Consider the following 13,953-nt stretch of genomic DNA (forward strand, 5'->3'; position numbering starts at 1 on the left):
TTAAGTTCCTCTGCCTGCACTGGCTGCCGTTGCCGAGGTCCGCGTGGTGTGTGAGGGCGGGCTTGGCAGCATGGTGGTGAGTGAGAAATAAAGGCTCTGCTGCGGGAGCACCTGGTTGTCCAGTGAGCTGTGTTCTCCCCTGTGAGGGCCTAGACAGCTAGCCTCACCTCTTCCAGCCTTAGTTTACCAGTGTATAAAACTGGGATCAAAATAGTATCCACCTGAAGATGCTCTTGGGGCTGTGCCCTCTCCCAGAGCGAATCTAACCGTCAGGGCGGGGCAGCCGTCTCCCCTGGGCAGGGAGGTGTGCGGAATGTGTCGGGGTTGATGGCCAGTGAAGGGCACATGGGAAGTTCCTTTCAGAGAGACATCGGCTTGTAGAGTGTGCCATCTCACGCCGTCCCCTGCGCAGGGAGCAGGGCCAGGCTGCCTTGCCCAGGTGACCCTTCAGGGGCTGCTGTAGGCACAGACCCCAACCAGCACACCTCATGATCCTGCCATTGGCGCCCTTGATTTAGAGGGAGCCAGCCTCTGCCTTTCCCAGGGCTTGTGGCCTGTAGTTCACCCTAGCCCCACCCACAAAGAAGAAGTTACCTGGGGCTCCCAGAGTGAGAAGCTGGGTGCTCTGGCCCGATGCCCTTCCCTGCCTAGCCTGTGCTCCCGGAACAGAATGTACTTTTTTAGAAGTAACTTTATAGCCCTTTTGTTTGTGAAGCAAGTGCCTGCAGGGCACTGTCAGACCTCTTAAAGGGCCAGGTTCTTCTACCCCGCCTAGCCCCCCACTCCAGTCCAGGGTAGCAGTCAAACTGGGCTTTGGACTTGGACTGCCCTTCTGGGGAAGGAGGAGCTTGGAGGTGGTGCCTCCCCCTGCACCCCAATCCTCTGGCTGCCCAGGGGTGGGTGGGTGTCTCTTCCCTACCCTCAGCTGGCATGGTTCCTGGAGCCAGGCCCAGTGCCTGACTGGGGAGGTACAGTCCCATGGAGGCCAGGACTCTGCCAGCCTCCCGCCTCCCCAGGGACGCCTGGCTGCAGCCTCACCCAGTGGGTCCCAGCAGGCTCATTCTTGGGATGAGTGGAGAAAGTTGGACCTGCCCTTTGCTGGTCTCCGGGGCCAGGGCGCCCCTGCCTCCTCTCTGAGCATACCGCCCCTGCCCCTGGGCCCAGTTGGCCCATGGGTTCTGAGTGGGGTGGGGATGTGGTCTCCTCTCTAGGCTTCTTGGGCAGCCCCTTTGCAGATCCAGCTTTACTCACACTCATAGGAAGGAGCCTGTAGTCTCCACTCATTCAGACACACTGAGAGTTTCACTCAGTGAACTCTGCCCAGCCTGGAGGCTCCTACAGTGCCCTGGCGTCCATTTTTTTCTCACAGTCCGATAGGGGTCTGTGTACAGATCTATTTCAGTCTCTCGTCCCCCTTCCCCTTCCCTCTACCATGACTCACATTTTCCTCTTGGGCTCCTGGGGCTAGGAAGGGAAGTTGCTTGGTTTGCCCCCCCTTTCCTTCTCCCCCACTGGGGGCTATTCTTAGAAACCCCTGAGGGAGATAGTGTACCCCCCTCTTCACCCCTGCTGCTGGGAGGGGGGCCTAGAAGGCTGGACTTGGAAGGGAGACTGGGAGACCAACGCTGGAGGGTCAGAGCTGGATATGGCTCAGGGGTTAGCCAGACCCCTCTGTCTTACTCAGGAAAAGTGAAGCTGAGGTCCCAGAGGTGAACTGACCTGCCCAGTTTGCAGGACTAGATATGGTTGTGGGCAGAGCCCAGAACTCCTGGCTTCCATTTGGTGCTCTTTCTCTCCCTTCTCCCCAAACCAGAGCCCTGCCCCAGCCAACTCGGGTGGAGCCACAAATGCCAGGTTAACCCCTGGGTTTCCAGAAGCACTGAGGTTGGTTCCCTTTAAACTTGCTCTCCAGTTAGTGCTGCTGATGCTGATTGAGGGCTGAACATCCTGGGATCAGGGTCCCAGGCTGTGGGGCCTGGCTGGGCCAAGTGTTGGGGGTGGCTGGACATGGTGGCGCCCCAGCACAGTTAGGAAGGGTTCTTCGCATCTGTAGAATTGATGACTCCCCAGCTTGGGCTCCAAGGCGGGGCCTTGAGCTTGGGTAAGTGGAGTGAGTAGGAACCTCGGACACCTGGAATGTACTGTTCAGCAGGGTTAGGACTGACGCTTTGGAGTCTGACTGTCCTGGACTCAAGTCCCACACCAGTCACTGCTAGCTGTGTGGTCTTGGGCAAGTTACTTAGCTTCTCTGGGCCTGAGTCCCTCACCTTTAGAGTGAGATACAGTGTTACTTATTTCATAGAGTTGTAAGAGGTATATTTGTTAATCTATAGGAGACTTGTATATGGAATCTAGATACATTGTAAGCAGCAAACAAATTAGCTCCAGTAATAATAATGATAATTATTATTATATCAGGGTAAGGAGGGACCTTGGAGATCTTCCTGTGCTTCCTCTCCTGGTTCTCTAAGAGCAAACAGGCCCAGAGATGAGATGGTTTGTCCCGGGCACTCACTGGAGCATGGAGAGCCCAGGTCCCCAGGGCACTGACCTGCAAGGAGAGCCACACGCAGAAGCAGCAGCATTTGTTTTTGTTTCAGGTGTTTGTGGGGCAGGAAGCCATAGTGTGCTAGGCACAGGCGTGTGATGCACCTGGCCCTGGTTGGTGCTTCTGCTCCCAGGAGCTGTGAGAAGATCTCATTTCTAGCCATGGAGTGATCCAGGAAGGGAGCTGGAGTCTTGTGAGGGGTAGGGGAGGTGTATTGCAGGGGTGGGGACAATTGGGGACCGATGGCATAGGATCCTGACTTCCTCCGCAAACGAGTTCATCTGCCGAATCTAGCTAGTGGCACCTGTGCGTGGGCAGGGTGGTCACTGGCCTGCCTCTGCCACCTCCTGCAGCTCGGTGCCAACGTGCTGTTGTTTCTCTGCACCAACGTCATTGGCATCTGCACACACTACCCGGCGGAGGTGTCTCAGCGCCAGGCCTTTCAGGAGACTCGTGGTTACATCCAGGCCCGGCTGCACCTGCAGCATGAGAATCGGCAGCAGGTGGGCTGCTCTCCCTGAGGTGACCCTCCCTCACCTCGCCCCAAATAACGTGCAGGTTGGACCTGCTGCCTCCTATAGCTCCGTAGAATAAGGGAGAAGGGTTCCCTGGCTGAGTATCGCAGAGGCCCCATGACAGTGGGGTTTCTGACCTGTCTGAGGTGGGAGCACCTCTGAGGGGCGGTTGAGTAGGGGTCCCCTGGAGATGACTAGGATGTCCCTTGCTGAGCGCTGTAGTGGAGGAGGGTCAGGCCATGGTCTGGAAGAGAAGTTCAGATCTCCAGAAAGGTCTGGGAGGGCTCTGGGGATGTGGAGGCACCAGGAGGGACTAAAACGTGAGGCCAAGAGAACAGCCATGCCCTGTCAAAACCACTGGTCTAGGAGAGGCTGCTGCTGTCCGTGTTGCCCCAGCACGTTGCCATGGAGATGAAAGAAGACATCAACACAAAGAAAGAAGACATGATGTTCCACAAGATCTACATCCAGAAGCATGACAATGTCAGGTAGGGTGGGGCAGGAGGATGCCAGGGAAAGCGCGGGGCCTGGGCATCTTTGAGGGCCATGTGACACCTTCCATCTCCTGCCATCGTCCGCAGCATCCTGTTTGCAGACATTGAAGGTTTCACCAGCCTGGCGTCCCAGTGCACCGCCCAGGAACTGGTCATGACCCTGAATGAGCTCTTTGCCCGGTTCGACAAGCTGGCTGCGGTGAGGGTGCTGGGGCTTGGGGGCAGGGCCAACCGGGGAGCGCACAGCCTCAGTGTGGCAGCCCAGGGGTTTCGGGGGGCACATGGAGTCTGCAGTGAAGGTGGTGGGCCAGGTGGGGTGGGCAACAGAGTGACGTGACTCTCCCCCAACTCTCTCCCCTTCAGGAAAACCACTGCCTGAGGATCAAGATCTTAGGGGACTGTTACTACTGTGTGTCAGGGCTGCCGGAGGCCCGGGCAGACCACGCCCACTGCTGTGTGGAGATGGGAGTGGACATGATCGAGGCCATCTCGTAAGCAGCGCCCCCGCCTCGCAGGCTCCCTAGAACTGAGGGTGTCCCACACTGCTCCTGCTCTTCGATATGTCCTCAGCGTTTTTCCTTAGTCTTGGCCAGTTTCTCTGTCTTTGAGATCTGTCACTTGGGAGGAGGATGGATCTTTCTTCAGCCCTTGTAAGGCCCCCGCGTACCTGAGACTGCAGCCAGTGGGGTTAGGGTAAGGGCAACCAGGGTCAAGGGCTGGAGAGAAGGTCCACTGAACAGGCCTGTGGGGAGAAGAGTGATGCCTCCGCTCCTAGTTCAGCCCCACAGATGCTGTGGGGCCCTGCGGGCGAACACAGTCCTCGAACATTGGTCCTCGAGCATCATGCAGCCTTCCGCTCACATCCAGCCAAGGCTGTGCTCCTGTTCCCTGCCTCTGGGTCTGTCCTTGCCCACCTGGCTCCAGGGGAGGCGGAGGGCCTGGGCTCTGGGTTGGAAATGGGGAAGACCATGCCAGGAGCTGAGCCAGAGCTGCCTCCCCCCAGGCTGGTGCGTGAGGTGACAGGTGTGAATGTGAACATGCGCGTGGGCATCCACAGCGGACGCGTGCACTGCGGTGTCCTTGGCCTGCGGAAATGGCAGTTTGATGTGTGGTCCAATGACGTGACTCTGGCCAACCACATGGAGGCGGGGGGCCGAGCAGGGTGAGTGTGGAGTCCAGGTGGTGAGGGCGGGAGCCCGGTGGGAGAGCCCAGGCCTTACCCTGCTGCGCCCACACAGCCGCATCCACATCACTCGGGCCACGCTGCAGTACCTGAATGGGGACTACGAGGTGGAGCCCGGCCATGGCGGTGAGCGCAACGCATACCTCAAGGAGCAGCACATCGAGACCTTCCTCATCCTGGGCACCAGCCAGAAACGGGTCAGGCCAGGGTGGGTCAGGGGAGGGACAGGCTGGGAGAAGAACAAGAGAGGGTTGCAGGAAGAGGCCTTCTCTGGGCCCCTTTTCTGAGCCTGTACCCATGCTGCCCACGCAGAAAGAGGAGAAGGCCATGCTGGCCAAGCTGCAGCGGACCCGGGCCAACTCCATGGAGGGGCTGGTGCCCCGCTGGGTGCCCGACCGTGCCTTCTCCCGGACCAAGGACTCCAAGGCTTTCCGCCAGATGGTGAGAGCCTGCAGCACTGGGACCTTAGTCTCACGGTCTTGTCTCCCTTAATGCTCTGTGCCCCCTTCCCTCTTCTGCCTGCCTTGTGGCCGCCATCTCTGTGAATGCCTTCTGGTACTGGGGGCCAGAGGGCTGATTTCGTCCCCAGAGCACACAAGGACCCTGAGCGGGGTAGCAGGGCAGACCGCTTTCACCTCACTCACATACTTTGTCCCTTTCTCCAGGGCATTGATGATTCCAGCAAAGACAAGTAAGTCAGGTTACTGAGGGGGGAGAGGAGGGTGGGGGCAGGCATTTGCAACTGGGATAGGGTTGTGGGGAGCAGAGTTCCCCTGCCTCTCCTGGGCCTGAGATGTGTCATGTGGGAGCAGGTCTTGCTCTCCCTCTCTCTGGGTGCTGCCCAGGCCCTTCCCTTCTCATGGCTTCTCACTTGGCCATGCTCCTGTGCCTGGTGAAGCCATGTCCTCTGCCCTCAGCCGAGGCGCGCAAGATGCCCTGAATCCCGAGGATGAGGTAGACGAGTTCCTGGGCCGTGCCATCGATGCCCGCAGCATCGATCAGCTGCGCAAGGACCACGTGCGCCGGTTCCTGCTCACCTTTCAGAGAGAGGATCTTGAAAAGAAGGTTTGGAGGATGCCGGGGCAGAAGGAGTGGGGCAGGGGGAGGAGGTGGGTCCAGGCAGGGAAGTCTGAGCACAGGCAAAGGAACGGGAGAGGGTTTTGGGGGACGGGGCAGTGACCACAGAGCATGGTGGGGATTCCTATCCATCGGGCCAACTGCTTCTCCCCCTCGAGGTCCCTGGCAGCTCATTGCCTGCCCAGGGCAGAGCCCAGTGCAGCTCAGCCTCCTCTCCCTCAGTACTCACGGAAAGTGGATCCCCGTTTTGGAGCTTACGTGGCCTGTGCCCTGTTGGTCTTCTGCTTCATCTGCTTCATCCAGCTCCTCGTCTTCCCACAGTGAGAGCCCTGCCCCTCCTTGCTCAGCCTCTCTTCCCTCCAGCACTTCCAAGGACCTTTCTAAACACCCACATGAGCCCACAGTCCCTGGAGCCTGAGCCCTGCCCTTCTGGGGAGCGGGGAGCGGGACAAGGACACCCAGATTTCCAGAGTAACATTTTCTTGGACCCTCTTCTGCCCCAGCTCAACGCCGATGCTTGGGATCTATGCCGGGATCTTCCTGCTGCTGCTGATCACTGTGCTGACCTGTGCCCTGTACTCCTGTGGCTCTGTGAGTAGGGCCCTTCCAGGGCCCCTGCAGGAGGGCAGGCTGGGCCAGGCGTGGGCACGTGGGGCAAGGGAGGAGAAGGTCATGTCTCTTCCATGGGGCCCCACCCCTGGGTGGCCTTAGCCCCTGGCTGATGTGGTCTCCAACTCATCTTTTGCCTACCTCCAGCTTTTCCCTAAGGCCCTGCAACAACTGTCACGCAGCATTGTCCGCTCGCGGGCCCACAGCACGGTGGTTGGCATCTTTTCGGTCCTGCTTGTGTTCACCTCTGCCATTGCCAACATGGTAAAGGTCCACCCCTCCCGGGTGTCAAGCACTGCTCTGGGCACTGGGGTACAGAGATGAGTAAGGCACATTTCCTGCCCTCAGGGAGCCTGTTCTCCCCAAAAAGGGGGTGAGGTCAACTCCAGTCTTCCCTCCTCCTTGATCCCCTCACCTCTTGTCATCCCTCAGTGAGAATGTGGGCCCCTGGTGTATAAGGCACCTGGGCATGGCCTTGGTAACCCATTCCTTCCTTGGTTACTTTGATACACCTCTCCCCACTTCTGCAGTTCACCTGTAACCACACCCCCATTCGGACCTGCGCAGCCCGGACGCTGAATTTAACACCTGCCGACATCACCGCCTGCCACCTGCAGCAGCTCAATTACTCTCTGGGCCTCGATGCTGCCCTGTGTGAGGGCACCGCACCCGCCTGCAGCTTCCCTGAGGTGTCCAAGCCATGTTCAGGCGGGGCGGGGGGCGGGGTTCCTGATCAGCACCAGCTGTTGACCCCTCTGTGCCAGGCCCAGTGATGGGCACTGGGCACCCAGGGCCTCACCAGAGTTGCCAATTCTCAGAGCAGTCAGGGTAGCCGGGGCCCTTGTGTGCGGTAGCGGCTGACTGTAGAGGGTGGAGGGGGTTCAGGTTTGGGGTTATGCAGGGGACTACAGGGCTCCCTCTGCACAGGGGCACTTGGGCTTTTGCCTTCACCCAACACTGCCTCTGCTGTCGCCCCCAGTACTTTGTCGGGAACATGCTGCTGAGTCTGTTGGCCAGCTCTGTCTTCTTGCACATCAGTAGCATCGGGAAGTTGGCCATGATCTTTGTCCTGGGGCTCATCTATTTGATGCTGCTTCTGCTGGGCCCCCCAGCCACCATCTTTGACAACTATGATCTGCTGCTTGGCGTCCATGGCTTGTGAGTTCACCCTCTGGCCCTTTCATCTCCCAGAAGCCTCTCTGTGTCCAGGCCCCTTGTGACCTTGGAATGTCACCACTCACCCCTCACCTGTGGGGGGAATGGAGGTAGTGGAGGAGCTCCCAGCATAAAACCCCAAATTGTCACCCCAAGGAAACACCAGTCCTGGGAAATCCCTGTGTTTTTAGTCTAGACATTAAAAAAAAATTCCCTTTTGAATTTGCATGATGCTTTCATATCCACTCTTGTAGGTCACACAGCTGCTTGGTGGCAGAGCCCTGGCTAGGAACCAAAACTTCTGACTCCTCCTTGAGGGCTTTGCCTGGGACGCCACACCGGCCTTTCCTCTGTAAAACCCCACCCCTTGTCGTATGTGGCCATAGCGTGGTATAGTTGAAAAAGCTTCTGGAGTCCACCGGGTTTGAGTCCCTGCTCTGCCACTCACTAGCTGTGTGATCTTGGACAGGTGATTGTCTTTTCTGAGCCTGAACTTCCTCATCTGTAAAATGACAATGCCACCTGTGTCCCAGGGTAGTTGCGGAGGTGATAGTAGCTAATACTGTTGAAGGCTGACTGCATGTCAGGCACTGTGCTAAGCCTTTTGTATATATTACTTAGATCTGATTCTTCTTGTATTGATGAGGAAACAGGCTTGGACAGTTAAGCAACTTGTTCCAAGTCACATAGCTGGTAAGTAGAGGAGCCAGGAGTGGAACCTCTGCTCTTAGTGAGTGAATATGAGCAAAGCCCTGGCCCAGTGTCTGTTTATAGTATGTGCTCAGTAAGCAGTTTCTGTCTCCCCTTCCACACCCCCACTTGGTATCAGAACTGATGACTTTGTCTCTTGTGTCTTCCTGCCAGGGCTTCTTCCAATGAGACCTTTGATGGGCTGGACTGGTGAGTGAGGGCTCTGAGGCGGCGAAGCGCAGGGCTGCCAGTGCCTCCTTCAGACACTGAGCATGCCTCTGCTTACCTGCAGCCCAGCCTCAGGGAGGGTGGCACTCAAATACATGACCCCCGTGGTTCTGCTGGTGTTTGCGCTGGCACTGTATCTACATGCTCAGCAGGTGGAATCAACTGCCCGCCTCGACTTCCTCTGGAAACTCCAGGTGACTGGGTGGGCAGGGGAGGGAGGCAGGATTTTGGAAGCAGAGCCTGGGCTAGCTGGAAGTGCATCTTGTTAGCTGGCCAAGGCTCTGGCTACCCCAAGGCCACCCTGGCTCTGTGCCTTCTCTCTGTCCCTGTCCCAGCTGCCTTCATGGCACTTTGCCTGTTCTTGAGGCCTCCTCTGTCCATGCCTTTCTTCTTCCACACAGTTCCCTCTGATGCCCATCTGCAGGCATTGTCTGCTGCACCCACCCCTTATGAGTGTTGGGCAGTGGGTGATGGGCGTGGTGTCCACAGGCAACAGGGGAGAAGGAGGAGATGGAGGAGCTCCAGGCATACAACCGGCGGCTGCTGCACAACATTCTGCCCAAGGACGTGGCCGCCCACTTTCTGGCCCGGGAGCGGCGGAACGATGAGCTCTACTATCAGTCGTGTGAGTGCGTGGCTGTCATGTTCGCCTCCATTGCCAACTTCTCTGAGTTCTACGTGGAGCTGGAGGCAAACAATGAGGGTGTCGAGTGCCTGCGGCTGCTCAACGAGATCATCGCTGACTTTGATGAGGTGCTTGTCCAGTTGACTGGTGCTGGCGGAGCGGGGAGAACTTTGGCTGAGAAGGCCAGGATTGGAGGGGGTTGGTGGGGGAGGGAGGGAGGCAGCAAGGAGGTGAGCCCCACTGCGGGCAGGGTCATCAGTGTTGGGGAGCAGAGAAGAACAAGAGGATGTGAAGGGGACAGGGTAGGTACCAGGTGAACGTCATTGAAGAAGAAGGTGAGAGTCTGTGGACAGAGCCCCATGAACCAAGTAAGCAAGATGGTCCCTTGAATGGAGGAAATAGAAGCCAAATGTAAGGAAGTGTCCTGAACACCCAGGCTGGGAGTAGACTTTCCCCTGTTCTGGAGGGGAGGCAGTTCCTCACACTGGCCTCAGTTTCCTGAAAGGTGAGGGTTGGACTCATTGGTGCTCGATATCCCTTCTGTGGTTCTGGATTCTGTGAGTGAGCTATTGAGTTGACCTGAAGCTGTTTGCTCCAGCCCTGGCCTGGCTTCTGATGGTGGCCTGGTGAAGGAGGCCTGTTTTCCTGGCTCCTCAGGCCTGCACTGACAGCAGCAGCTGGAGGGAGGCTCTCTCACTAAAAGGAGTTGAGCTGTTGAGACAGGAAAGTGGGGAGTGGGTGGGCCAGGGCACGGCAAGGACTGAGCCCTGGGGCAGGGCTGGGTGTGGCCTCTTGGCCTTGACAGCCGAGTCCCCCGTACTGTCCAGATCATCAGTGAGGAGCGATTCCGGCAGCTGGAGAAGATCAAGACTATTGGTAGCACCTACATGGCTGCCTCCGGGCTGAACGCCAGCACCTACGATCAGGTGGGCCGCTCCCACATCACTGCCCTGGCTGACTACGCCATGCGGCTCATGGAGCAGATGAAGCACATCAATGAGCACTCCTTCAACAACTTCCAGATGAAGATTGGTGAGGGGCCTCGTTGCCTAGAGGGCTTCCCAAGTGAGCAGGAGGATAGCATCACACATTCCCCATCAGGACCCCCGTGGGTTTCCTTTCTCACTGCGTTGTCTGACAGGGAGGACAGAGGGCATTCATTGAGGGCCAGCCATGTTAGGCACTGTTCTAGACGTTTGTGAGCACACTTTAGCCCTCACATTATCATCCCCTTTTACAGATACACTGACTCTCAGAGGCTAAGTAAGTAGCTAGGAAGTGGCTCACCTGGGATTCACGACCAGGTTTCTGTCAACCGCAGGATCTGTCTGCCGGTCTGATCAGGGGCACTTCCTCTCAGGGAAACTGAGGGTGGGAGCGGCTAATGGCACAGCTTGTGGAGTCAGACTGGTTTGAATTCTGGACGTTCCACTTACTGTGACTTATTTAATAAGTCACCAAACTTCTCTTAGCTTCACTTGCCTTATCTGCAAAATGGGGATGATAATACCTATCTTTGAGGGCTGTTGAAAGGGTGAAATACTAACGGAAAAGCTTATCAGAGCGGTTGGCACAGAGCACAGTATCGGACCTACACTCAGTAGGTCCGATACTGTTGCAGCAGAGCTGTATTAACTCAGGAGCTCCTCAAGTGACAGGACCATTCTTTACAACCAACACACTTGTCCCTTTGCCACTCTGTCCTCTGGGTTCTTCTAAAGGGTCCGGGAGGCGGGTGACTCCCCGGGCTGACCCTGGGACAGCCACCTGTCTCGGTGTCTCACTGCTCTCGCCACCCCAGGACTGAACATGGGCCCAGTGGTGGCAGGCGTCATTGGAGCCCGGAAGCCACAGTACGACATCTGGGGGAACACGGTGAATGTCTCCAGCCGGATGGACAGCACGGGCGTTCCTGACCGGATCCAGGTGAGGGCACTTTGAGCAGAGGCTGGGACAGGTCTGGGTCCAGAGGGCTTCTCTAGGTCCCTTTCTGCAGTCATTAGGACAGGGGTAGGGTGGCAGTGTGCTGTGGTTGGTGGGATGGGGACTGGGGGAGGGCAGCCAGTGTGATGAGAGGTCCCATGGGCCCCTGCAGATAGAGCAAGAAGAATCCCAGGCTAAGTAGTCTCCCTTCCCACCCCCTAGGTGACCACGGATCTGTACCAGGTTCTAGCTGCCAAGGGCTACCAGCTGGAATGTCGAGGGGTGGTCAAGGTGAAGGGCAAGGGGGAGATGACCACCTACTTCCTCAATGGCGGCCCCAGCAGTTAACAGGGCCCAGCTACAAATTTAGCTGGAGGGACCAAGGTGGGCATTCGCATGGACTCTGTGCTCGCTGGGTGGAGCTGTGGCAGGGGCACCGAGCCTCAACACCCTGCTAACCACAAAAGGGAACACCCCAGCTGGCTGTGCTTGGACCATGCTCATCTGCCCTCAGGCTGGAGAACGAGGGATTACCAAAAGGGTTTTGCAAGTGACTGTCTTTTTAAATTGGGGCAGGGCTGTTCCCTCTCCTCTCTTCCAGCTTTTGGGAGCAGGGGAGGGGGCAGCAGCAGAGGCAGTGGGAGCCCTCCTGACTGAAGGATGAGAATGGCAGCTTGCCGTGCCTGCCCTTTCCTGTCTGGGCGACAGGCTCAGGGCTGGGCCCTCACTTTCCCTCTTTCCTGGGAATATTTTGTACAAAGACTGGGGTAGGTGTGAAGAGTGCCTATTCCATGCTTGCCTTTGCTATGCCTGAATCTCCAGCACGGTCCTGGAGGCCCCCCACCCCAGCCAAGTCTCCCTCCTAGGCACAGGGCAGAGGAGAGAGATGCACCTGGGACCCAGCTCTGCCCATATTTCAGGGGAATGTTTCCATTTGCCAAATCCTAGTCCCAGGATCTGTCCCCAAAGGGGAACAAAGGGACTTCTAACAGCTCAGATTTAGCCCCAGTTCCTGCAAAGCACCAGGGAAAGGGGCATCTGGCTTCACTGGTACTGTGAAAATGCCCAGCCAGACAGCAGGCATTTGTGTGCGGATGTCAGATCAGGAGCTGGAAGTTCACCTGCAGGTGCCAAAGAGCAGGCTGGCCAGGGAGAGGGGTGGGACGAGACTGGCCTGAGGGCCCCGACGGTCAGGATGGTCACTCTGCCCCAGTGCTCTCTTGTGGGCTGCTGGCAAGGGGCATGGAGCATCCCTACCCCTTCTATTGCCAAATTAGTAAAGGGCCAGGGCATGGAGGAAGATGACCCTGACCCCAGACCTGTCCTCCCAAGCCTTTGGTACTGGGGAGGGCCTGTGCGTCTGTGCAGTATGTGTGCATGTTTGTCTTTATGTATGTGTCTGTTTGCCGGGGCTGTGTATCCCCATGCTCCTGGTCTTCAGCTCTCCGTCCCAGGCTGCCTCTCTCCTGTGGGCCTCTGTCTTCGGGGAATAAGGCAGGGTTTCCGGTTTCAAGGGATGCAGAGAGATGCCCAGGTTGCACAGCAGTGGGATTCGGTATTGTAGCAAGAGGAGGGGTTTCTGGGGAGAGGATCCTTTTTGTGCCAAATCCCTAAGTGCCATTTGGGGGCCATGTGTGCAGCATGACTGTCTCCCTGCGTGGGGTGGGACCAAGCCTGAACTGTCTGGGGTCTGGTGGACAGAAGCTCAGGAATTTCCTGGGTTCCCCAGCTTGTGTCCTGGGATGTGGTATGCTTTGGGACAGGGGTAGCATGGGATCCCTCTGAGGACCCAGATACTGGTACTAGGGGTTGGGGAAGGGGAACCTGAAAGTTGGCCTTCCCCAATCTTTAGCCTGAGTCTAGCATGTTCTTGGCTCCCCAGTCCCTGTGAGGCCTGAAAGGGCTGGCAGGAGGGTTAGGAGGCTGAACTCTAGATTCCCTTCCTATCTTTGCTGTCTTTTTATCCTTTTCCTGGCAACCTCCTTGCCTCTGGCCTGAATTAGCTGGTGCCTTGGTTTCTCTGTCTATACCTATTTAAGCCAGAGTCATTAGCCAGATTTTGCTTGAAGGTTGCTTTGTCTTGGAGGTGATTAGAGGCAGAGGAAAGAGGGTCCCGGAGTTGCTGGGTTGGGAGGAGAAGGTGGCACTCTGTTCCTTCCTCATGCCCTTTCTGACTGTAGCTCCTGTAGAGGCCTGGTTTCTGATTGGAAGTCTCCACACACCGACCAAACAAGCCTTCAGGCACTGCACTAGACAAGGCAGGAGGAGGGAAAAGGCTAGCTGGTCCAGACAGAAAATCAACTTCCCTACCCCCGGCCATATTCTTGGATAGGAAGGGACTGCTTGGAGCCATGGGGTGAGGTGAGGGTATAAGGAGACCCGGGCGGGAAGACCCCAATCTGGGTGACTTGTCTCTGCCTCTAAGGGCCTGTCCACACCCAGCTCCCCATACCACAGTGCCAGCCATGCTCTTCACCCGGGCTCCATTGTCCCCTTCCTCACCAGCTAGTGAGGAAGTCAGTGGATGGGAGGCCCAGGGACTTGGTTTTATACTGTAACCACTGAGGGAATGGGGAGGGTAATGTACCATGTATTTCAGTGAAATATTTAATATATTTAAATATCAATAAAATCAAACTCTTTGTAAAATTCCCTGTTCTCTGCAGCTGTTCTGGGCCTTGGGTTGGGTCAGAGTTGGCAGAGCCTGGTGTAGGGGCAGCCACCTGCCTGAGTGCTCGGTGGACCTCTCTCACCCGTGGCCAGAGGGCTTCCTTTGGTTTTCTCCCTGCCATGGGGAAGCCGAAGCGTCTTCAGAGAGCATAACTACTCTAGGCCCTTCAGCATCGTGCGGATCAGTGTGTCTTCCCAGATTTGTTACTCTGACCTCTTCCACATAGGAGGTTAGG

General features: G+C 57.1%; 1 protein-coding gene across 4 annotated transcripts in view; it reads left to right on the forward strand.

The window, feature by feature from the left end:
* ADCY6 (adenylate cyclase 6) overlaps nt 1-13,698 on the forward strand; it is a 29,377-nt gene extending 15,679 nt beyond the window's left edge. For 3 of the 4 annotated variants that reach the window (XM_045184178.2, XM_045184179.2, XM_053921556.1), the window contains exons 3-22: nt 2,902-3,051; nt 3,430-3,551; nt 3,645-3,756; nt 3,921-4,048; nt 4,561-4,719; nt 4,796-4,937; nt 5,053-5,181; nt 5,406-5,431; nt 5,658-5,805; nt 6,040-6,137; nt 6,321-6,408; nt 6,574-6,690; nt 6,957-7,115; nt 7,406-7,584; nt 8,446-8,481; nt 8,564-8,693; nt 8,989-9,252; nt 9,952-10,189; nt 10,926-11,050; nt 11,270-13,698. In XM_045184178.2, the coding sequence (XP_045040113.2) occupies nt 2,902-3,051; nt 3,430-3,551; nt 3,645-3,756; nt 3,921-4,048; nt 4,561-4,719; nt 4,796-4,937; nt 5,053-5,181; nt 5,406-5,431; nt 5,658-5,805; nt 6,040-6,137; nt 6,321-6,408; nt 6,574-6,690; nt 6,957-7,115; nt 7,406-7,584; nt 8,446-8,481; nt 8,564-8,693; nt 8,989-9,252; nt 9,952-10,189; nt 10,926-11,050; nt 11,270-11,395 (2,676 nt within the window). In that variant the 3' untranslated portion in view covers nt 11,396-13,698. The remainder of the gene's footprint in view (nt 1-2,901; nt 3,052-3,429; nt 3,552-3,644; nt 3,757-3,920; nt 4,049-4,560; nt 4,720-4,795; nt 4,938-5,052; nt 5,182-5,405; nt 5,432-5,657; nt 5,806-6,039; nt 6,138-6,320; nt 6,409-6,573; nt 6,691-6,956; nt 7,116-7,405; nt 7,585-8,445; nt 8,482-8,563; nt 8,694-8,988; nt 9,253-9,951; nt 10,190-10,925; nt 11,051-11,269) is intronic. The other variant, XM_024575913.3, reaches the window with a different exon arrangement.
* Nucleotides 13,699-13,953: the final 255 nt, after the last annotated feature.

This window comes from Desmodus rotundus, chromosome 3 (genome assembly GCF_022682495.2).
Source record: "Desmodus rotundus isolate HL8 chromosome 3, HLdesRot8A.1, whole genome shotgun sequence".
In the NCBI taxonomy this organism is placed as follows: Eukaryota; Metazoa; Chordata; class Mammalia; order Chiroptera; family Phyllostomidae; genus Desmodus; species Desmodus rotundus.